Source organism: Scyliorhinus canicula, chromosome 5, assembly GCF_902713615.1.
Source record: "Scyliorhinus canicula chromosome 5, sScyCan1.1, whole genome shotgun sequence".
NCBI lineage: Eukaryota > Metazoa > Chordata > Chondrichthyes > Carcharhiniformes > Scyliorhinidae > Scyliorhinus > Scyliorhinus canicula.
In genome coordinates this window covers 46,592,048-46,617,339 of record NC_052150.1, presented here as the reverse complement: position 1 = coordinate 46,617,339, position 25,292 = coordinate 46,592,048, and the positions used below count along the sequence as shown (strand labels likewise).

The following is a 25,292-nucleotide window of genomic DNA, read 5'->3' as shown; positions in this document are numbered from 1 at the left end:
CAAAATACACGCCAATAATGCTTTTTTAATAATAAATTGACAAAAATTACAAAACATGCAGAGGACAGATTAATTCAAAATAAAGCTGGAAATTACTTACATTTAGTTTGTCTCAACACATTGTGTGAGCATCAAAAAAAGAAATTCCCAGAGGGAAATTCCCAAAGAGAGTTGTTTTCACTTACCACAGGCAATGGAGATGTCACTGTGGATGGGATTCTTTTAGCATCCTGAAAGCACAGAACATAAAAATTTTACAGAAAGGCTTTTCCTTAAATAGGTCAAACATTTATTTTTGTTGTATTTATTTCTCTCAAGTCTCTTCATTGACCAAAAGGTGATTGTAAGGGCTCATCCCCAACTCCAGTGCCACACTCTAGTATCATATGGGAGTTGACTTTTTTTTTTAATTTACTGTCCCTGCAAAATGCCTAACTTTCATCAGTATCCTGTCGGCTGTTTCTTTTTTTAAAGGACAAATGCAATCTACCATTATGCTTTAATGGACCAATTAATATTTACATGTTATATATGAATACAGATGCAATCAAAATAAGTTTTTTTTTAAATATTTTTTATTCTCCTTTTTCACATTTTCTCCCAAATTTACAATAAACAATAATCAGCAACAAATATGTCAATCCCCATATCAATAACAACGATCCCATCCTCCCACCAAACATTAGCCCGCATGTTTACATAAACAAATGACAAAAAGGAATCAGGAATCACTCAGTCACCCATAATACACAGCCCCCCCTCCCCCCAACCCTCCCACCCACCTAATGTTCGATGTTATCCAGTTCTTGAAAGTGCATAATGAATAATGCCCATGAATTGTAGAACCCCTCCGTCCTTCCCCTCAGTCCAAACGTAACCTTCTCAAGAATTCCAACAGGTCCCCCTGCCACGCCAGGGCACAGGGTGGAGAGGCTGCTCTCCATCCCAAACAGGATCCGCCTTTGGGCGATCAACGAGGCGAAGGCTACAACATCTGCCTCCGCACCCGTTTCCAAACCTGGCTGGTCCGACACCCCGAATATGGCCTCCCGGAGACCCGGGTCCAGCTTCACGTGCACTATCTTGGAAATTACCCTAAACATTTCCTTCCAGTAATCCTCTAGCTTTGGACAGGACCAAAACATATGAACGTGATTAGTGCACCCCCCCAAATAGCTCCATAAACCGCTGACACTATCCTCTTCTCCAGTCCCCCTGTCGTCACCACCTCCTCCAGCAATGTGGAGGACGGTTCCACTAGGAAGCTCTGTATCTCCTTTCCAGCAAAATTTTGAACCTGTATGTATCTGAACACTTCCCCCTGCTGCTCCAGCCCATACTTCGCTTCCAGCTCCTTCAGTCCTGCAAACCGACCCCTAAGAAACAAATCTTTTAGCGTCTTAATCCCCTTCTCCTCCCATTTCCATCCCACCTCCCTGGCTCAAATCTATGGTTCCCCCAAAATGGCATTTCCCTTGACCCTACCCCCAACCTGAAATGTTGCCAAAACCCCCTCAAAATTCTCAATGAAGCTATTATTACCGGAGTATTTCCCCAGGGCTATCGGGAGCGGCGCTGTTGCTAGTGCTTTCAGTCCCAACCCCCTGCACAAACTCTCCTCCATTCTGACCCATCAACCCATCTGACCCAGCTCCGCACCTTCTCCACATTCGCCGCCCAGTAGTAGTACATCACGTTCGGAAGACCCAAACCCCCTGCCTGCCTTCCCCTCTGTAGCAGCACCTCTCTCACTCTGGCCACCTTCCCTCCCCAGATGAACGAGGTAATCCTTCCCTCAATCTCTCTGAAAAAAGCCTTTGGCAGGGAAATCGGTAGGCATTGAAAAATAAACAGAAATCACGGCAACACATTCATTTTAACCGCCTGTACCCGACCCGCCAGTGACAGAGGGAGACCATCCCACCTTGCCAGATCAGCTTTCACTCTCCCTGTGGAAGTGGATTACATTTATTGCCTTGTTTTAACCTTGCTGTCTGTACTTAATATTAAGGTTCTGAAATATATCTGTGATAGTCAAGTAAAAGGATGTTAAAGGGTTAAGGGAATGGAATGAGAACAGATCTCTGTATCTGTTAGTGCAGAGACAGCAAAGATGAGTGTGTAAAACCTTGTCAACCGAGACAATGGGCATTGGAAGGTGAAAAGGCTGACTCAGGAGCATGGGAGAGAAGGAGATAAGGAAATTGGACCAGATGGCCGAATAGGATTAGGGGAACCCTCAGCAGCAGGAGTAGCAGCAAACTGTGTTAAAGATTACTAAGAATAACTGCCATACCTCGAGGAAAAACCACTCCATACAAGTACATGTTCTGTATCTTTGCCAAATCATTGGTGTATTCAGGGATTCAAGGGGACCACCTCTAAGTTGTAATTGTATATAGGGACAGCCCGCCCTCTCGGATTTTGGCACTTCTCGAAGGTGGTTTCCCCACTGCTTAGAGATTTGTCCCGGCCGTGAATAAACGAATATTCGCTACTGACGTGTTCGAGTGTTTTACTTCTGGACTGATGAACGGTTATGTGAAAGCGCAATTCACATCCCCACCGAACTAGAGATGTTGTACCTGCAAAGCATCCCCCCCCCCAGCAGCAATCAAAATAAGCTACTTGTAGTCTCCGTTAGAAGCTTCAACTACAGCATCAACAAATCACAACCAAATCGAGTCAGCATGGGTCAGCTGACTCTCGGAAGTGAAGTGGGGGGTGGACAGTTGTTAAGCTGGAGCTTGACTTGAGGGATTGGGTCTTTTGTGTTGTCGCAAGGGTGGGGGGAGAGAGCTGCTTTGCTGACAGGAGAGGAACTGTTACTAGGGGACAAATGGGAAGCCGGAAACGGCAACAGGCCGAGTGCGGACTCGAGGAAGCGGAGGGCACGAGCTCGAGGCTGGCTTAAAAAGGGTGATGGCTAGTCGACAGGAGGGTACATCAACACAGTCATTGATCCGGAATTGGACTGGTCAAAATCCAGGACAGGGAGGAGGCCGGCTGTGGCAAAGGAATTTAAGGGTTTTATGGAACAGATGGGGGGGGTGTAGACCCATGGAGGTTTGCATGGCTGAGGACGAAGGAGTTTTCCTTTTTTTTCACATGTCCACAAGGTATACTCTCGCATCAACTTTTTTGTTCTGAGTCGGGCGCTAATACCGAAGGTGGTGGATACGGAGTACTCGGCAATTGCAGTGTCAGATCATGCTCCGCACTGGGTGGATCTAGGGGTTAGTGGGGAGAGAGGGCAACGCCCGCTGTGGTGACTGGATGTGGGGTTGCTAGCGGACGAGGCGGTCTGGTTAACAAGTCCATCCAGAGCTACCTGGAAACAAATGATACGGGGGAGGTCTCTGCAGCGATGGTCTGGGAAGCTTTGAAGGCAGTAGTCAGAGGGGAATTAATCTCGATACAAGCCCACAGAGAAAAGGTGGAACGGGCGGAGAGGGATAGATTAGTGGAAGAGATACACCAGGTGGACAGAAGATACTTGGAGGCCCCGGGTGTGGGGCTACTGAGGGAGCGGCGGAGGTTACAGGTGGAGTTTGGGCTGTTGATCACAGGGAAAAGGCAAGTAGAATGTTGGCGCACCAGCTCAGGAAGAGAGGCAGCCAGGGAGATAGCTAAAGTAAAGAGTAGAGACGGGAATACTGTCCTGGACCCAACGGGGGTGAACGAGGTGTTTAAGGACATTTATAGTAAATTACATGAGTCGGAACCCCCAGCTGGGGTGCAGGGGATGAGGTAATTTCTGGATCAGTTGAGGTTCCCGAGTGTGGAGGAGGACCTGGTGGAGGGGCTGGGAGCCCCAATTGAGATTGAGGAAATAATCAAGGGGCTGGAGGGCATGCAGTCAGGCAAGGCCATGGGGCCTGATGGCTCCCCGATGGAATTCTATGAGCAGTTTTCAGAGATATTGAGCCCACTGCTGGTGAGGACATTTAACAAAGTAAGAGAGAAGGGAGTCCTCCCCCCAACAATGTCGCAGGCCTCGATTTAATTGATCCTGAAATGGGAGTAGGATCCGGAGCAATGAGGGTCATACAGGCCAATTTCTCTGCTGAATGTAGATGCCAAACTGATGGCTAAGATACTAGCCACAAGGATAGAGGACTGTGCCCCGGGGGTGACAGTGGAAGACCAGACGGGATTTGTTAAGAGCAGGCAACTCAAGGCCAATGTTCGAAGGCTTCTAAATGTTATATGATGCCCTCAGAAGGAGAGGAGGTAGAGATGGTGGTAGCGATGGATGCGGAGAAGGCTTTTGATCGGGTGGAGTGAAATTACCTGTGGGAGGCGCTGGGAATGTTTGGGTTTGGTGAGGGCTTTATTGACTGGGTGCAGTTGCTCTATCAGGCACCAGTAGCGAGTGTGCGTACGAACCGGCTGAGGTCGGGGTATTTTGAACTACACCGAGGCAAGAGTGCCCCCTCTCCCCTTTACTGTTTGCTCTGGCCATAGAGCCATTGGCCATGGTGTTAAGAGCCTCTAGGAACTGGAAAGGGCTGGTTCGGGAGTGGAGGGGGGGAGCAGCAGATCATCTACTCCTGTACATCTCGGACTCGTTGGAGGGGATGGGGGAAGGAATGGGAAACTTGGGTGAATTTGGCTATTTTGCGGGGTGTAAATTGAACATGGGGAAAAGCAAGATGTTTGCGATCCAGGCAAGATGGCAGAAGAGACTGGGAGAGCTGCCGCTTGGAATAGTAGGGAAGAGCTTTCGATATCTGGGAATCCAGATGACCCGGAAATGGGAGGTACTACACAAGTTAAACCTATCCCAGTTGTAGAACAAATGAAAGGGAACTTTAAGAGCTGGGACATGCTCCCGCTATCACTGGCGGGGAGGGTACAGACCGTGAAAATGACGGTCCTCCCCAGATTTCTGTTTGTCTTTCAGTGCCTCCCCATCTTCATCCCCAAGGCCTTTTTCAAGCAGGTGAATAAGATCATTGCGGGCTTTGTGTGGGCGAGTAAAACGCGGTAAATGAAGAAAGTGTTGCTGGAGCGCAGTCAGGGGGAGGGTGGGTTGGCGCTGCCGAACTTCTGCAATTACTACTGGGCGGCTAATATAGCCATGATCAGGAAGTGGGTAATGGGGAAGGGGTTGGCATGGGAGCAGATGGAGGCGACGTCATGTAAAGACATGAGCCTGGGAGCATTGGTAACGGCACCTCTCTGCCGTTCTCGCCGGCCCGATACTCCACAAGTCCGGTGGTAGTGGCGGCTCTGAGGGCAGTGGAGGAGATATAAGAGAGTGGAGGGAGCATTGATTTGGACCCCGATTTATAACAACCACAGGTTTGTACCGGGTAGGCTAGATGACAGGTTCCGGAGTTGGCATAGGGCAGGAATTAGAAGGATGGGGGATCGATTTATAGATGGGAGCTTCCCCAGCTTGAAAGCTTTGGAGGATAAATTTAAATTGCCAGCAGGGAATGGTTTTAGGTATTTGCAGGTGCGCGACTTCCTTATAAAACAGGTGCCGGCCTTTCTGCTGCTGCCGCTGGAGACACAGGATAGAGTAGTCTCCAGTACCTGGGTGGGAGAGGGCAAAGTATCAGATATTTAGCAGGAGGTTTCGGAGGCGGAGGAAACTCCGGTGGAGGAGTTTAAGGGCTAGTGGGAGGACGAGCTAGGAGGAGCGATAGAGGCGGGTCTATGGGCGAATGCCCTAAGCAGGGTTAATACCTCCTCATCGTGCACCAGGCTTAGCCTGATACAATTTAAGGTAGTCCACCGGGCACACATGACGGTGGCTAGGATGAGCAAGCTTTTCGGGGAGAGGATAGGTGTGCGAGGTGCGCGGGAAGCCCAGCAAATCATGTCCACATGTTTTGGCCTTGCCCGAAGCTTAGAGGGTTTTGCTAAGGCAATGTCCACGGCTAAAAACGCGGGTTGTGCCGAGTCCAGATGTAGTGAGCTTTGGAGTGTCGGAAGATCCAGGTGTTCAGGGGGCAAAAGAGGCCGACGTCCTGACCTTTGCCTCCCTGGTAGCCCGGAGACGGATCTTATTAATGTGGAGGGACTCAAAGCCCCCCCGAGTGTAGAGACCTGGGTTAGTGACGTGGCTGGGTTTCTCAGTCTTGAGAAAATAAAGTTTGCCTTAAGAGGGTCAATGTTAGGGTTCTCCCAGAGGTGGCAGCCGTTCGTCAGGGAAAATTAAAAATGTCAGCAGATGCAGTATTCCAAAGGGAGGGTGGGCTGGGCGGATTGTTGTTGTATGGTTGAGGTGTGTGAAGATTGGGCTGGGAGGGGAAATGCTTATTTTACCATGTTGATGTCTTTGCTTTTGTTACTGTTATAAAAAATTTTAAATATCTTTTTTTTAAAAAAACAAATCACAACCAAAATCGTGCAAGAAACAATGGTTCTGCTTTTGTTCCTCAGTGTTTATACAGAAGGTCAGAAAGAAACTGAGCTATTAATCCACTTCAAATGTTCAATAAAACATAATTACTTTCATAAGATTTTGAACACCACCCAAGACCAATAATAGAAATAAAGAGGCCAGAATAATTTGATTTCTCCTGTGTATTGTCTGGGCATTTGATTTGCCACCATTTAGGCTTGAGGTAAATACATGCACAGCCAACTCAAAATTATACCTTGTTTCAAAATCACAGTACTAAAAAGTTGATGAAATTGTCATTTTAAGACCCATTTTGGGAATAAGCAAGAGCTGAGGTGGGGTAAGTATATACAAATTCTGACACTTGGCGGGAGCGACTGGTGGCGGAAACACAGCAGGACGATGAACACCTCACAGAAGCACAGAGATTTTATGGCTGAACCCATGGGGAAGAAGTCGGTGAAGTGCTTAGCGGGAATCGGAGATGCCCTCGGTGGAAGGCTGGAGGAGCAGGTATTTGACCGGGCGTACGTGGTGCTCAGGCAGTTCCTGGTCCAGAGGAAGAACGAGGATCTCTTCAAAGAATGGCTGAAGGACACGTGCCACGCTAACGGCAAGCAATGCAACAACTGGCATACCTGCCTGCGCGAGTGGTGCGATGCGTTCCTGTGAAGCTCCCGAGGGCATCGCATCTCCCCCCCCCCCCCCCCCCCCTGTACTTAAAATAACGTTAAATAATCTGATGTTGCTTGACGTCCCCGTGGTTCCTCCCCCCGCCTTTTTTTTTTAACCAACCAGAGCTCTTTACTCTCCCTCTCGCTCAATCTCCGGTTTCCTACACTGTGGTCAGATCACAGAGAGGGAGAGACGACTGTGAATCTGCCCCCACCAAGGGACAACTGACAAGGTCACACTGAGACAAAACGAGACTGACCTCTTCCTCGTGACATTAATTGTTTTTAAATCCATCCCTGCCCCTGCCCCCCCCCCCCCCCCCCCCCCCCCCCACTTTCCGGATCTTGTTCTCCTCGTGCTTTACAGTGGCGAGACTGCCCGCTACGGAAGCCGATTATTACATTTTATACAATAAAACGCATTAAAAGCGTCTTTAAAAAAAAGTATCTACAAATTCCAACAAACAGTTGTTGGAATTCTCAATGAACTCACACAAAAAAACATCAATGAACTCAGTTTTAAGAAGGATTCTCACAATATCAAGGCTTATTCTCAGGCCATGACAAAATAAGCTTTAAACAAGTTTTCAAGGACCTAGCATGGCATGGAGGCAACCTTCATTCCGCTTTTCTTTATCCAAGATGAGTCAGTAATATTGGTTTGTTCAAACTACCGTCTATCCTCATCAACATTGAAATAGATAAAGCAGTATTTGTGGCCAGCTGCATTATTCCCACCAAATCCAAAGGGCCAGAACTTGGAGCAGCAATCAGTCAGATTACCACTTTATTCCTTTTTACTTACCTTGATCTCATGCCCGGACCTGGTGAGCAATATGCAGCTACTTGGTCCCACATTCCTTCCGGTGAAGGCTTTAAGCACAGAAGTGAAGCCATGCTCCTTTTTTTAAAAAAAAAACAGCACCAGCTACTGTAAACCAAGTAAACTTAAACGTTCCAGCCACTTTAAGAAGCCTGGGAGAAGTGTGTAATAAGTGCGTGAGAGACTAGGGGTGGATATGGTGATGGTATCAGGTGCTGTCATTTAGTTACCCAGGAGTGGTTTTAATCCTAACCTTCCCTGAGAAACTATTCTGCTAAGAGTTGAAACCACCTGAAGTCTCAGATTTAAAATCGGATTTCCGGATGGTTCCCAGAACAGAATGATTACTCTCGGATGTTTCCCAGGCAAATGCTGTGCTGTCCTTTTATGGGGACTTCCAGGAAGTCTCCCAGCTCATCTGCCAGGATATGACCCAGTCCTGCCTGCCACAACACTTAATTAGCCCTATTCAAAAGGAACAATGTACACCATTGGGGACAGTGCACTATTCACTCTCATCCTTCTTTATCTGAATGGTTGGCCAAACCACATTCCTCTGTTGCCCAGCCAAATAGTACTGCTCTCAACTGAATTCACTCTCTTATCCAGTCATAGCCAGAGAAACTGCTGTAAAGGTTTCTCTTCCAACTCCTTGCAGTCATTGTTTCCCTCACTCCTCCTTTTGATCCATTCATGGCTACCTTTATTTCTTAACCATGATGCCCTCCGACGATATATAAAATTACCATCTCTTCCAGATAAACCCTCATGAGACTCTGCTTTACCAGACATCACCATACTTAACCCATTCAGAACCTATGTTGTTAAGACTTCTTACCGATAATTTAGCACTGGGAAGATGAACGCCATGGTCTTCAGCCTTAGCCACAAATTCTATTCCTTAACTACCAATCCCACACCTCGCCCTGGTCACCATCTCAGGGTCAGCTAGACGGTTTGCAACTCAATGTTAAGCTTCCAATCCCATATCCTCCCCATCACCAGGTCTGCTTATTTCCACCTCTAAAATATTACTCGTTTCTTTCCCTGCCTTGTTCTACGCGCTTTTCATCCATGTTTTTCTTCTTCCAAACAAAGCCATTTTAACATCATCCTGGCCCATCTCCCATCTTTCACCCTTCCTAAAATGAAACTAATTCAAAGCTTATCCTAACTCTCACCCATTGTCCATGCTTGTGGCCTACTTTCCTCCTGGTCCACTGTAGCCACCTGAGTTGGCCACTTCCCCACACAAAATGGAGAAAAGCAAAGACAGCAGGGAAATTTAACAATCCTAGAGAAACAAGCAGTTTGCAGACTTTTCCTGTGTATTTTGCCTGCAAAGAAAGCAGACAGCACTGAAACCAGCAGTTATACATATTGATGAGCGATCCCGGGAACAATAGATGCAACGATTAGCTACATTTAAGACACTCAATAGCAAGTCAGACTCCTCGGCGCCAACGGGAGTCCGAAACAAAGGAGACAAACAAGCCAGAAAGAACCGCCCAGCAATCGAGAAACAGCCCCAGTATTGGGGAACTCAAACCAATCGATTGGTATGGGATCCAATCGATTGGAAGTAAGCTCGGGGTCTGCCCAAAAGGGCGCAAAGCCCCTGGGACCTATAAAAGACAGGTCCCAAGTTCAGTTCGCTCTCTTAGCCGGCCCTCCCAGTAGAACACCTTAGCAGCTCTCGAAGAACTTGACCGTAAGGAGAGGCCTGGCCGATTGCTGCACCACCAAGTAAGTGTCATACAACGCACGCTACGCGATAGACACTCCTGACCCCTTAGTCCATACCAGCTGGAAGCCTGCAGATCCAGTACAGAGCAAGAGGCCATTGTTCCCTGATCCGGCGGGTTCCCTTATCCAGATAAGTATTGGCCTATTAGTGGTAGGAATAGTTTAGTCTTTTAGTATTATATGCATGAGTAGCACGTGTATTAATAAACGTGTCTTGTTTTGAACCTTACTAATTGGTGTATTGAGTCATTGACCTGAACTTGAATCTCGTGGTGGTATCATAAGGATACCTGGCGACTTTAGGGCTAAGTAATAAAACAGAGACAATTGAGTGTAAAGCGCACTCACCAGAACGAGCAACATTTAGTGGCGACTCTGATGGGACTCGACTAGAAGTGCCCCCCCCCCCCCCCCCCCCCCACCACTCCGAGAGAACCCAGCAATTTGATTCAGAAATCCAATTGGGAAAAGGAAAAACCACAAGTGTTCAAGCAGTTCTGATTAATCCTCATAATTCGGAAGTGTGTTTTTGCATGCGTAACTAACAGGGTTATAAGGTAAAACTGATAGATTTTGTTGCGAAAAACTGTCGAGAGTTTATACTTCAGAAATTAGCGAAAGCCGTACCCGTATTTATAGCACCGCCTTTGTACCCCTCGTTCTAAATTTAAAGAGAGCACAGATAGGAAAGATGGCCATGCAGGCAATGGAACGCCTCATGAACCCTCAAGAGTTCGTGGTCGCAGCGACCAGCAAAGTAGGACAGTGTCCCGTTTGGGAAGTCGCGATCAGAAAGTACCTCAAAGGGAAGGGATGGCCCCTTTGGAGCGAATTCTGTTCAAATGAGGAAACAGGTCCCGGGAGTATAGGACATACATGGTGGGAGAACCTGAGCAAAATACACAAGATGGCAATAGTGTCCTGTTTGGCACAATTGAGAGGCACAGAGGAGGTCGTTCGGACGCTCCGCGCAGATTTAGAGGAAAGAAATAGGATGAGTAAGGTGCATGTCAGTGATGTCGAAAGAGAGAATATAGAGTTGAGACGGAGGCTTGCAGCAAAAGATGTAGAAGTGGATGATGCCAAGAGGGCACACCAGTCTTGTCTGGCGCACTTAAGCAGCTCCCAAACACAGTACGAAAAGGCCTATCAGGATATGCAACGCACAGTCTTGATAAGAGAGGAAACCAAGAAGCCGGTAGAGGCATTGCAGAAGCAATGCAGTGACCTGAAGGCAGCTTTAAGAGCACTCCATGCTGCCACCACAGAGCAGAGGCAAAGCTCAGTGGATCACACCAAAATGCCGGAAGCAGATTGCGGAACTGCAATCTCTGCTCTCTGTACAGAATGCGTTCCAAATGTGTTCTGATTTGGGACACAATTTGATGAGGAAGGCGGCCACGATTAGCAAGAATTAAACAAAACAGCACAGAGATACGTTCAGGGAACATGTGCGCAAGAGAAATTGAAGAGGAAAGCACCCCAACCCCCCACAGAGCAGATAGCACCAGCACCCATGAATCCAGTCACCACCCAACGCAAAGCATCCGCAGACGGCGGACCAGATTTCACTTATACCACCCCTTAACCGTGACCCAATTATGGGACGTGTGCGACAAAACCACACCGTTCCTCCCCACCTCAGACCCCCACCAATTCTTCGCGAGAGTAAAGCAACAGGCGACGATGTACGGCCTTGATGAGCGAGAGCAGGTTAAGCTCACAGTTTTGAGTCTAGACTCTTCCGTGGAAGGAGCCCTCGCCGACCCACAGAACGTTGGAGGAGGCATCCTAGAAGAGATGCACACATCATTCCTCGAAGCGATCGGATATAATAGAGGTGAACCCGTAGAAGGCCTGAACAAGTGCAGGCAAAAGAAAACCGAGCAACCCACAGCATTTGCAGGAAGGCTGTGGATCCATTTCACAGCAGTGTTTGGAAACTTAGATCGCGCCCATTTGTCACCAGACAACATGGCCAAATGGACCCGCACCCTTATCTCCCATGCCACAGAGGCAGGACAGAAAGCGTGTGCGAATTATGACCCATCAGAAGACGCTCACAATGAAAAGTGGGTACTAAAAAGGTTGTACCGCGCTTGGGAGCAATCTGTCCATAGTAAACCCGCAGTTAGGAAACCCGAAGATGAGCAGGCAGACGCTGATATTCAGGCAGTCAGAGCGCACCAAAACCCCGCCTGGGTGAATGAAGGAAAGAACCCCCCGCAGAAGCCACAGGAATGTTTCAACTGTGGTCAGTTAGGACATTTTGCAAGAGAGTGCAACGCCCCGCAGAAATCACAGAGAGGCCAACAGACAGGCACCCTGAACAGAAATAGAGCAAATCCCATTCATAGTATAGGGACTCATTCAGGACAGACAAATATGGACGGAACGAACTGACGGTGTTTGGGCTCCCCCCACTTGGGTCTGTGACACCCTTTGGGACAGGTCCGGACGACCGGTAGTCACAGCAAAGATACGGGGACAGCCCATATAAACACTCTGGGACACAGGAGGTTCCGCACGACCATAAATTCCTCCAATATGTATCAAAAGGACACGTGGCCCACTACAGCCACAATTACCCTCAGCGGCTTTACAGGCCACTCACAGCAGGGACACATTACAGCCCCTGTACCCATTCAGCTAGGGACCATTACCACCAAATACCCCATTGTTTTAGTAGATTTGCACCACACAGCAGAACACATACTAGGCATAGATTTCATGAATACACACAGCCTGTCGTTCGACCCAGTCAATCCGTGTGCCTGGCGAATGGCAAGATCAGAAAGAGCCCCCGCAACGCTCACAGTAGGTGAGTATGCAAACAGGATTAGCGCAGTCGGAGTGTATTGTTTTGATCCGACCACGCTCAGCACGGACAAACAGGTTAGGGCAGGCACGGCTGCGGCAGAATGTCCGGACCGGTTCAAATTACAGGACCTGACCCTAGACCCCCAACGGCAATATGGATTTCCCCAAGAGGCAGAGGGAGAAATCGCAAAAGTTATCGACAGCTTATTAGAGCAGGGCGCACTTAGATCAGTAGCCTCTACTAATAATGCCCCGATTTGGCCAGTGAGAAAGCCCGATGGATCATGGCGACTGACCATCGATTATCGAGAACTCAATAAAGTCACCCCCGCAGTAGCCCTCACGGTAGCCACAAGTGCCGGGACCATGCTCAAACTGGGACTCAACTCAAAGTACTTTACGGTTTTGGATATCAGCAACGGCTTCTGGTCCATTCCATTGGCAAAGGCGTGCCAGTACAAATTTGCCTTCACATTTGAAGGACTGAGGTACACGTGGACATGCCTTCCACAAGGATTCCACAACTCCCCTCCATTTTCCACCGACAGCTGGCAAATGGTTTGTCTAAATTCTCTCGCCCCGAATGTCTGGTCCAGTATGTGGACGACCTATTACTGCAGACAGACCAAGGCAGAGCACATCACGCTTCTGTCTGAACTCCTGGAACTACTACAGACCCCCAACGAGGTCCAAATTTTGGAGTAAAGTGATATATTTGGGTACGATTATCACGCACGGCAAAAGCGAGATCGAATACAAAAGGATTGACTCGATTGCTAAATTGCCCCTTCCCCAGAATGTTTCAGCCCTCCGGTCATATTTAGGACTGGTTAGCTACTGTTGAAACTGACAGTTTCGCGACAAAAGCAGCCCCCCTCTCAGACCGCCTAAAGAAAGGAGCCCCTTGGGAATGGCTTCCGCAGCATACGGATGCTGTGGACGATTTAAAAAGAGCCCTTATCGCAGCCCCCACACTCCAAGTTCCAGACCCACTTTCCCCCTATGCAATTGAGGTAGCAAGTACAGATCTGACCCTTTCAGCCGTGCTCCTTCAGGAACGGCACGAGCAGCTAAGACTAGTGGCTTATGCCTCCAGAATCTTAGGTCCTGTGGAGCAAGGATTTTCAGCCTGCGAGAGGCACCTGCTCACAGTATTCTGGGCAGTGCAGTACTTTTCGTACATAACCGGACTGAACCCCATCACGATTCTGACCGAACACACCCCCACACAGCTTCTATTTGACGGACGACTAAAGGACGGCACAGTTAGTCAAATTAGAGCTAGATGGACCCTTCTTTTGCAGGGATGGGACATCACTGTGAAACGGACAAAAATACACACATTTTTGGCAGATAACCTCCAGTACCCAGGAACACCCCATGAATGTGAGATCATATCCCCACTTCACAATACAGGACCCTTTATTGCAAGGACACCTCCCAAAAAGATTGCAAGGACACCTCCCAAAAAGATAGAAAGTTCAACCCAAAGCCCCCAGCACACAAACACATGTGCACCTTGAGGATCTATGTGGATGGTTCATCCACTGTTTTAAATGGTAAGTGTATTACAGGTTGCAGCATCTACATTGAGGATGCGCAGGGACGCGCACTAGAGGAGATTGCATTGAAATTGCCAGGTCACTTAGGCGTGCAGGCAGCAGAGCTCGCAGCCATTGAGTACATTTTTGAGCACCCAGATTCCTTCCCCAGCCCGGCAGACATTTATTCAGATAGTCTCTATGTCTGCAACAGTTTAACTGAGTTCCTACCCCTGTGGAAGACACAAGGTTTTGTTTCCGCAGACGGTAAGCCCCTCCCATCAGCCCCATTGCTCCGCCATATTCTAGAGAAAGCAAAGGATAGGATTTTTGGCATAATTAAGGTTAGAAGTCATCATCGTTCGTCCCCCGATGTGAAAGCCGACACATTGGCAAAAGCAGGCATGGACATTTTTAGATTCCCCCCCCCCGAGAGCACACCTGTGAGTGCAGTTCAGGTCTCACAGACCAACATTGAAGATTTAGTACAGGCCCAAAGCAGGACAGTAATCTCAGGGAGATTTTGACAGGAAAGTTTGCAGCCCCTTACAACAGGTTTAAAAACGCCCTGACCACACATGATGGTGTAGTTCTCAAAGACAACCTTTATGTGGTTCCTGAACAGGACAGGAATCAATTGATTTTCTTGTTCCATGACAGTCATGGACACCAGGGAATAGACCCCACCACAGCCCACCTGAGACAGCTCTGTTGGTGGCCAAATTTAAAAGACGATGTTGCACATTACATAGAGAATTGCCTTATCTGTGCCCAGAATAACCCGGACAGATATTCAAAGAAAGCACAGCTTCGCCACACTCACCCCGTTAATGGCCCCTGGACTAACCTCCAGATTGATTTAATTGGACCATTGCCCCCTTGCAGGAATGGTTATAAATACGTTTTAGTTATCATCGACAAATTCACTAAATGGGTAGAAGCATTCCCAGCTAGAACCAATACAGTGAAAACAACGGCAAAGATTTTGACACACCACATCTTTACAAGATGGGGACTCCCCCGAAGCATTGAATCGGGCCATGGCTCGCAGTCTAACCACGCACACCACGTCATGCTTGACGTGGCACACCCCGCCCCGCCCACAAGAGACGTATTTCCACCCTCCCCCTCAGACCAGCACCTCCACGGACTCGACCTCGACTCCACCCATTGACTTTAGGCTCCGCCCCAAAATGCCCACAAGCAGCTTCAGCAGAGACAGCGACTGTGACTGTCGAAAGCCACAGCACTCCTCGTTACTGCCCCGATACAACAGACCACACACACAGCGACTACGAACCTGACTCGAGTGATCCCTTTGAGATCACATACATTAAAGCCCCAGACCCAGAACCACCGCCCCACAATGAAGACCCCGACTTCATTCACACAAATTTGGACACAACTTTTTGGCACCGCAACAATTCATTCAGGCTCGTCCGGAACGACGAGATGGACCCACGATCACACCATGCAGCCTTAGCAACCATTATTGATTCGCGAATATGGCATCCGGGAGAAGAGGATGACAATGAGTCTGACTCCCAAAACCAGAACCCCTTTGCGACACTGTTCGCAGAAAATGATAACTGAGGTGTCCAGATGATGTAAAAAGAGGAACCGCTTGAGAGATAAACGGTGTCCTTTTCTGATGGAACCTGCACGTTTGGTGTTGCATGTTTGTTTGTTTGTTTGTGTTTGTATGTTTTCTTTTCAGGAACAGCAGCTCTGCGGACACACGCCCCATTTGTCCGCCGATACCTTTGCGAACTCGTCAGGTCACTCAGGCAGTGGAGTAACGGCAGTGGTCCCCGCCCTGTCTGAGGACCCCCCCTCCTGTCAGCTAAGCTTGGGTACAGCACAGCACGCCCTACCCAGGTATTCCATCCAAATCTTACCCGTCGCAGCCCATACGCAACTCATTTCGGCATTCTTGGTTTAAAATTTTGATTTTGTTTTGTTTCGTTTTCAGGTAACCCTTTGGTTATTTTCGGAGTTGCGGTGGAGCCGGGAGTGGAGGAGGCGAAAGAGGCCGGTGTCCTGGCCTTTGCGTCCCTAGTAGCCCGGCGGAGGATCTTGCTGCAGTGGAAGGATGCGAGGCCCCCAAGTGTGGAGACCTGGGTCAATGACATGGCGGGATTTATAAAGTTGGAAAGGGTCAAATTTGCCCTGAGGGGATCAGTACAAGGGTTCTATAAACGGTGGCAGCCTTTTCTGGACTTACTGGCTCAAAGATAGGTATCTTGGTCAATAGCAGCAGCAACCGGAGGGGGGTCCTTATTATAGTTTCTTTTTTTTCCTTCACTACGGTTATGCAACTTAACATTGTGTTAATTTAAGTTGTTGTTAATATGTTGGGTTGTTCATTGAGGAGGGGCAAAGGTTCATGATTGTTGTCATTATGGTTATTGTTGATATTTTAGTATGGTTTGATGTTGTTGTATAAATTCAAAATTTTTCAATAAAAATTATTTTTTTTAAAAAGGTAACCCTTTGGTTGCCAACTCCCCATGCTATTTACATCCAGGAACATTGGGATGGTAAAACACAAAGCCTGCGAGACGGCTCGCAGTGGTACAGTATTTGAGAGCATGTCAAGTCCTAAAATTCGTTTTTGAAAAAAAAATGAGGGAGTCACAGAGAGTGACCAGTCATAAAGGGAAACTTGGCACAAGAGGACAGACATGCTAACGTTCAAGATATTAAGCAAGATACTAACAGACACTATGCTTGATCCCATAGATTTTCAGACGCTCCAAGGTGGGATCAAAGGAACAGAAGAGAAGACACCAGAAGAGAAGAGATGAAGACGACGTCGTTCATTTTTGTATTATGGATTATAGGATCCATGTGGTTGCGCGCGGACGCGAACCCCCTTATCCCCACTCCACCAGCCGTTAATGATTCACTTCCACAGAACACAGAGCCCAGTAACCAGTAACAGTACCCCGACCTGGTGTACCAAATTTATGACCTGGTACTCCTTGTCATACGTAGTTGAATCACTTTTGGCATTAGCAATAATCTGCATCATAGTGCAGACTTTTCGAATGAGGAAATGGCGAAGGAGAGCCTACCGCTCTCGTACCCCGATATATAGGATGAGATCCCCTATCTTCGGTTTCCACCAGGCCTGTGAACCCCTCGAAATGTAATAAAGCACTTTTCGTTTGTAAATAAAGAAATGTGTTTTCTGAAAGACTGTATAACTCTGAGCTTGACTGCCAAGCCAGAGAAATGAAATATGAATGCTGCTATCGTTTTGTAATGTTAGGAAGTTAATATGTTTGGATGTTTTGAGTGTAGTTTATTGAGGACAGTTAGAGGTTCCAGTTGTTGTTTGGTAATGCATGTCCCTTTATGACATAGCGCCACTTAGAAATTGTTAGGTAATATTTTTCTGGATAGTTGAGGACAGTGTAGAGGCCATGGAACTCGCTGAGGTCAGGTAATGAAGACAACATAGTTGTGTGATCCTTCACGCTTTGCGTTAGGATCACAAGGAGGGAGTGTAGCCACCTGAGTTGGCCACTTCCCCACACAAAATGGAGAAACGCAAAGACAGCAGGGAAATTGGACAATCCTAGAGAAACAAGCAGTTTGCAGACTTTTCCTGTGTATTCTGCCTGCAAAGAAAACAGACAGCACTGAAACCAGCAGTTATGCATATTTATGAGCAATCCCCAGGAACAATAGCTACAACGATTAGCTACATTTAAGACACTCAATAGCAAGTCAGACTCCACGGTGCCACCGGGAGTCCGAAACAAAGGAGACAATCAAGCCAGAAAGAACTGCCCAGCAATCGAGAAACAGCCCCAGTATTGGGGAATTCAAACCAATCGATTGGTATGGGATCCAATCGATTGGAAGTAAGCTCAGGGTCCGCCCAAAAGGGCGCAAAACCCCTGGGACCTATAAAAGACAGGTCCCAAGTTCAGTTCGCTCTCTTAGCCGGCTCTCCCAGCAGAACACCTTAGCAGCTCTTGAAGAACTTGACCGTAAGAAGGAGGCCTGGCCGATTGCTGCACCACCAAGTAAGTGTCATACAACACACGCTACGAGATAGACACTCCTGACCCCTTAATCCATACCAGCTGGAAGCCTGCAGATCCAGTACAGAGCAAGAGGCCATTGTTCCCTGATACGGCGGATTCCCTTATCCAGATAAGTATTGGCCTATTAGTGGTAGGAATAGTTCAGTCTTTTAGTATTATATGCATGAGTAGCGAATAACTGCATTAATAAACGTGTCTTGTTTTGAACCTTACTAATTGGTGTATTGAGTCATTGATCTGAACTTGAACTTCGTGGTGGTATCATAAGGATACCTGGCGACTCTAGAGCCAAGTAATAAAACAGAGCCAATCGAGTGTAAAGCGCACTCACCAGAACGAGCAATACCACCAAAAAAGTTCTTGTCTTGAAGTTCAAATCTCAGCCTATGCGGTTGTACCTTCAGATGTTGGAATTCCCTCCCCAAAACTATGCCTCACCCTGCTCCTTAAAAACAATCCTTAAGTTTCCTCACCACTGATTCCAACATCGCCTCCTTTGGTTCAGTATAAATTTGTTCACCATTAAATATGAAGCAAATAAATTCAAGTCAAATGAAGTGGCCATCTCTGAACAACTGGACATTCATTTACCAGTCACAAAAGATAAAAAGCACTTTACTTCAATGTGATAAGAATACTGTATAGAAATTAATACCACAGTACCACATCCTCATCAAGTGCCACGGGATTAAAGACACACACTGATTATCCAGACAGGTGATTATTTTCAATATGTACTTTTAAATGAAAACATTAAAGATCAGAACTACAGAATTTTATTAACTCCTTGACACACTGTTGAATCAATTTGAACCAAGGGAAAAATTATTAATGATACAGAATTGCCTGGCCTTATTTGAGCATTTTCTAAGATATGGTTTAGCAGTACAGCAACAAAAATATTATGCTACTACAAACTCCCACACTAACCTGGAAACACTCAAAGATGATTAATTTGTCTGTAGTGCAAGGTTTTTTCTGATGACCAAATTACACCAACTGTAGCCAATATAATTTGAATATTTTACAGACCGTACTTCTGAAAATTAAATTACCAGATAGAAACCATATCAGATAATCTGAAGACTCACCGCTAAGGGACTTGACATCTTTTCTAAAGAGTGAAGGATTCGTCTTGCAGTGGCACTTGTCACTCCATAAGATAGTGAGCTTGCAGGTTTTGCTTTCATCTGTCTTCTTATTGGAACCTGGTGGTTATTAAGTGCAAAATTATCACAGTTTAGCACTTCGGGAAATTCCTTTCATAGATGAAATTAAGTTTATTTTTATTACTATAAATAATAAAAATTATTTTTATTATTCGTTCATGGGATGGCATTAATTACCCTAAATGCCCTTGATGGGTCAGTTAAGTGTCAACCACATAGACAAGACCAGGTAAGGACGGCAGATTTTCTTACCTAAAGGATGTTAGTGAACCAGATGGGTTTTTACAACAATCGACAATGGTTCCATGGACACCATTAGACTTTTTTTGAAATTCCAGATTTTTATTGAATTCAAATTTTACCACCTGCAGTGGCAGGATTTGAACCTGAATCCCCAGAGCATTACTCTGGGTCGCTGGTTTACCAATCCAGTGCCATACCACTATGCCGCCACCTCCCCACTGGAAATGTCAGTACAGTAGCTCACGTCTTAATCTTTGGTGAGAGAGACTAAAGACAAAAAGGATTGAAAATTAGTGACCCAGGACAAAAAGGTCAGAAATGTAAATGCTTATGTAAATGCTTTTGTGACATGGAATTGTGGAATTATAGCACCTTTTATGATCTGCAGTAAAATGCAAATACTTTTATGTCATTTCAAATAGGTGGAATGGTTGGGCTTCAAGTAAGTAGAAACATTAATCTTCTCACTGCTTACCTTCCATTGCCGTCAAGACTGTGGACCAATGTATTTGCAATGCAAGCACTATGGCAGTGCTTTGCAAACTATTCTCCAATGTGATCGCATATTAACTAATCACCACTATCACAAGGGTAATTAGGGAGGGGCAACAAAGGCTGCCCTTGCCAGTGATGCCCACATCCCATGAACGAATACACACAATGAAGCAGCACAGTAACATTTGGTATATTATAGTTCACCTATAGTATATGTAATATATATCTCTCTATCTATACATATCTATATCATAGTTATTTAAATATATAAAACTTCCAAATTCCATGGTGACAGAAGACCTCAATCCTGCATACCTTGTAATGAGCTCTTCTTCCACCCAACATACACCCCCTTCTCACTCACTGCAAGTCCCACTTCTCATGCTCTCCTACCTTTGCACCCACTCTCCCCACAGACCTCCATCCACACTTGTGCATAGCCTACCCTCCCCTTGCTCATGCCCTCCGTCCCCAACAGCCACCCAGTCACGGTCTCCTCCCAAGCCACGTCACCATTCAGCCCCCCCTGCTCTCAACCTCTCTTCCCCACTTCTACCACTCCTGCAGGTCCATTAAGCCTTTTCTCCCCACACCCAACAGCCCCACTCAGCCTCCTCCCATCCCCTCTCAACCCAGTCTAGCGACATTGATCCTGCAGCAGAGTCCTCATCAGGTAGATGATCCAAAGCACACTGCTTGCTGCACATGGGAGCAGCAGCTGTTGGGGGTGTAGCCTCTGCATCGTCCAATCACCAAAAGTCTGTCACATTGGTGGCAGATTCAACAGAGAGGAGCTCAGTGACAGCTCCCCTGGGCCAGGAAGAGGGCGAGAAAAAAATAACATAGCAGAATTCTGACTTTTGGGAAACGGCACAAGTTTCTCATCCCTCGGAACTACAGACACATGAAGCTTGCACACCTTCCAGTGCTTGGCACAATCCTTGCAGTAATATCTGCCATGTTCAAATATTCTGGGAGGGGAATAATTTGCAGTATATGTCAATAAAAGTTTAATAATAAAGAGCCTGTTTACTGCTCCTTCCATCTGTCGTCTCAGTATCACACTGCTCTATACAAAAACAAGACAAGCATTTGAACCACGATGGTGCTATGTTGATTGGCAACAAACAGGTGCACTGGTCACCACAGAATCCTTTACATGAAATTTAATCCAGTCAAATTTTATATTACAGACTGACTGAGCATACAAAATGTGGAACATTGTAGCAAGCATTCACTCACCACTCAAGACCACAGAATTTGAGAGGAAAGGGAAAAGCTGTAGAGCAATTAATTCAAAGCATTGTTTGAGTACAAATTGCTACCTTTTCCCCAATTTCTCAGCCTGCAAAGCAGACTTAAAACAAGTCAGGGGAAACTACATTCCTGTGGATCCAATCTTAATGCCAACATCTTCTTTTAGAACAGTACAAATAAACCACGTTATATTACTATCTGCACACTGCCCACTACTTCTTAGAAGCGGAGCTTCTTGCATGAATACTCAAATGCATGAAGAGAGACAAACAAATGTACACTTCAATAGCATCTTTCATGATCTTAGGATGTCCCAAAGCAACTAATTAAGAGCTTTCCTGTACTCAAATCTTCTTGCACTGGAAGTCAATATGCCATTTGCCCTCCACACTGCTTGTTGTACCTGCATGCTGGCTTTCACTGACTGATATACCAGGAGAAGGGGGAGGGGAGAAAAAGATGGAGAGGGGGGGAAAGAGAAGACCCATGTGCATTCTGACCTTCACTGGCTCCTAGTTAAGCAGCATTCGTTTCAAGGTTTTTTATTAGAAATTCAAAGATGCGCCAGCAGACTGCTTGGGCTTGTTGACTCAGGTTTGAAAAGTTGTTTCCATACTACTTTACACAATACTACCAAATTGATTTACGCACACACAAATGTCATGTGGATATCAATTCAGCTGAACTTGCTTTAAAGTAGTCTGCTTAGACTCAATGATGTGGCTAAAGAAACAAATGTTTAACAGAAAGCAGAATTGTTATAAATTATTAGACTAGTGGATCTGTTCAGAAGGAGGAAGGGACATACTTCAACGTGCTTATTGCTGGGGTCTCACAAGAACAGAAGTGGGAAGGGGCCCTTCAAGCTGGGTCATTCAATTGGTTGATCTGTGGCCATAACACCACATTATTGCATGCTTTCCTTAACCCTGGACTGCTTTGTAGATACAAAAATAAGTCAAACTCAGCCTTGAATTTATTTGATGTCCCAGCTTCCACTGCTCTGGGCCGTAATGAACTACAAAGATTAATGACTGGGTGAAGAAAGTCCTCCACATCTCCATTTCAAAAGAAGAACCCTTATTTTGAAACTGTGCCCCAAGTTCTATAATTCCCCAAAAGGTTTAACATCCTCTCAACATCAACCCTGCCAAGCCCTTCAATCTTATACTTCAATTAGATCATCACTCATTCTTCTGGACTCCAATGAAGCCCAACATCTTCAAAATTTCCTCATAAGACAACCCCTTCATCCCAAAATTCAGTAATATTTTCCAACTCAATATTTCAACCAAAGAAATAGATGATTCTAAACAAAACCACCAAGATTTAAAAGTACAAAGAAAGAAACAAGAATGAAGTACACCTGAAGTTATTACCTGGTATGGTGTACCCCGTTTTTGGGAAGTTCCTCCTGCTGCTGCAGCCCCGCCATAAGTAGTCTTGCCAGGGTAGAAAGGAGAATCCCCAAGCTGGCTTGAATTTAGTAAAGAAGTGCTAATAAAAGACTGGAAAAAGCAAAACAATTTTCAATTTCACAATTTCAAGCAATGATTGTTCAATGATTAGAAAAAAATTCAATTTTGTCATTGTACTTACTGGAGACGAATTTCCAAAAGCAGACAGATTAAAAGATGGCCTTTTCAAGCTCGCAGCAGGTTGCTGGGGAACTGAATGAAAGCGCTCCCCTTCAGGGGACCACAAAGGTGGTAATAAAGAAGCATTCCTTGAAGTCACCACATCTGTAACATTAAGAACAATTAAAAATAAAAACCTGATCCACAAGTACAGCTGGTTATTAAATATTTAGCACTATTTGAAAGATAGTCTCAAATGCCAAGCTGTATTCATTCCTAGCTGGAACATATTAAATAAGGAGGACGCCACAGGATATCGTAATTGCACAAGCAAAATACACTATTCTCACCAGCATGCTACCTTTCTCCCATTAATTCAATGAATACTGTATGTGACAATGGACCATTCCAATCAAATAGTCTGCTCTATTTCAGAAAGAGCAGTAGTGCCACAATTGGCCTCAGCATCTGTGATCTCGAAGAAAAACAAGGAAATAACCTATCTTGAAAGTAACGAGAATACCTTTGGGCGCAGGCTTGATGCAGCCAGGAAACCAAAATCAGTCAAGTGTGAAAAGGTGGTGTGGCTCGGTTACAAAGGGTTTCTACAAGGCAACACCGTGGAACAGCAAGTGAACTTGGAGATATGCATATTCTTGTCATTTCAGACATTGGAAAGGCATATCCTATTCCTTAGCTCTTTTAAGTTGCAGACGATTATCACATAATTCTTTATTTTGTCAGTGACAGCAGCTGCAGAATCAAACAATTTAACAAGTAATTTTCAAAGCCGTATGATGTAAACATGGCTCTCTCAACACTTTGGAAAGAATATTTATACTCATAATTAACAGAAGGAACACCACAAAGAGATATTAGTCATTGCATAGGTTGACAGAATCCAACAATTCCTCAAGGCATGGGAGCATACATTATCAATATAATGTGTGAAAGGGAAAACATTGGACAGTAAGCATAATGGGTTTATATACGGCATGGTTATGAAACACAGGATTTAATCATATGCTTTATATCACAGAAAACCAATTGACCCACCAATGGAACTGGTTAGTCTTGCACTTATCTAGGTTATGTTTCTAGTTTTTTTAGGAGAGAGAGAGGTAAATCCTTTTGGGAACAAAAGCTGAAACAGATGGGCAGCCAAGAATACAGGTCAGGAAATCTTGAAGCAGAAGGCTGTGAAGAGAGGCCAGTCAGGTCATGAAGCCTGCCAGTCATGGAAACTGACACTGAGATTTTTCAAAAAGGATTCTGAAAGAAATTCTTAACAGAAAAATGATGTGGAGATGCCGGCGCTAGTCTGAGGTGGGCACAGCAAGTCTCACAACATCAGGTTGAAGTCCAACAGGTTTATTTGAAATCACAAGCTTTCGGAGCGCAGTTCCTTCATCAGGTGAAGTGACAGAAAAAGAGTGTGCTTCCAAAATGAAAGTGTAAGCGGAATAAGAGCTGTATTTTAACGCCAAGTGTTGTTTAAATGGGACCTCATGTTCAAGTCAAGAAATTACATATAATCTGTTAATGGTACGGGAATGTGGCGACTAGGGGCTTTTCACAGTAACTTCGTTGAAGCCTACTCGTGACAATAAGCGATTTTCATTTTTCATTAATGTTAGAATTGTGTAGTTTGAAAGTTTAAATATTGTTTTATTTTAATAAAGATTTGTTTATAAAATAACAAGATTCGTTTATATTATCACTCCTGGAACAAATCTACCTTTTACACAGTCTTAAAACTTAGAAACGTTACGCGTCTAGTTCAGCATCTTTTTTCTTTAAATTAGGAGTACCCAATTATTTTTTTCCCCCAATTAAGGGGAAATTTAGTGTGGCCAATCCACCTACCCTGCACATCTTAGGGTTGTGGGGGGCAGCACGGTGGCACAGTGGATAGCACTCCTGCTGCAGGGCTACTGTCCACAGCTCAAAGATGTGCAGGGTAGGTGGATTGGCCACGCTAAATTGTCTCTTAATTGGAAAAAATGAATTGGGTACTCTAAATTTATTTTTTTTAATCTTTGGGTTGTGGGGGTGTGCAAACCCCACAGGACAGTGACCCAGGATTCAAACCCGGGTCCTCAGAACCTTAGGCAGCAATGCTAACCACTGCGTCACGTGCCACCCACTAGTTCAGTATCTTAACCTTGGTTGAAGGTTAACCAAGTGCCAATAACAAATCTGAGAAATACAAGATGTAATCCAACTAGGAAAATCAATTATCATTTCTTAACCTGCTCCAGCGTAATTCCTAATTTCTGCTGTAAATGTAATTCTTTAAAGTACCACTTATTTGACTCAAATGGAATAGACAAACTTTCAAGCAACATTTCAATTATGGCCTAAACCTCATCTTAAATATGCGCACCCAAAAGCTACAGGTTTCCTCTACCCTATAGTATAAAGTCTAGTCAACAGCTATGTGATGTAAAGAACAGGAAAAATGAATGATTTGATTTAACCTAACTATACTCAGCTTTTTGAAAGTGAAATCACAAATGCTTGCTGCATCT

At 45.6% G+C, this 25,292-nt stretch overlaps 2 protein-coding genes across 2 annotated transcripts in view; one reads left to right on the top strand and one right to left on the bottom strand.

Annotated features, from left to right (window-relative positions):
- nup153 (nucleoporin 153) overlaps nt 1–25,292 on the bottom strand; it is an 89,337-nt gene that overhangs the window by 47,221 nt on the left and 16,824 nt on the right. The window contains exons 4-7 of the mRNA XM_038796989.1: nt 22,784–22,926; nt 22,564–22,692; nt 19,112–19,228; nt 186–230 (exon numbers count right to left, since the gene is read on the bottom strand). Coding sequence (XP_038652917.1) covers nt 186–230; nt 19,112–19,228; nt 22,564–22,692; nt 22,784–22,926 — 434 coding nt within the window. The remainder of the gene's footprint in view (nt 1–185; nt 231–19,111; nt 19,229–22,563; nt 22,693–22,783; nt 22,927–25,292) is intronic.
- On the top strand, nt 6,761–7,030 carry LOC119965952 (barrier-to-autointegration factor B-like). Its single transcript, XM_038796990.1, has one exon. It carries the CDS (start codon nt 6,761–6,763, stop codon nt 7,028–7,030), a length of 270 nt encoding a protein of 89 aa, XP_038652918.1.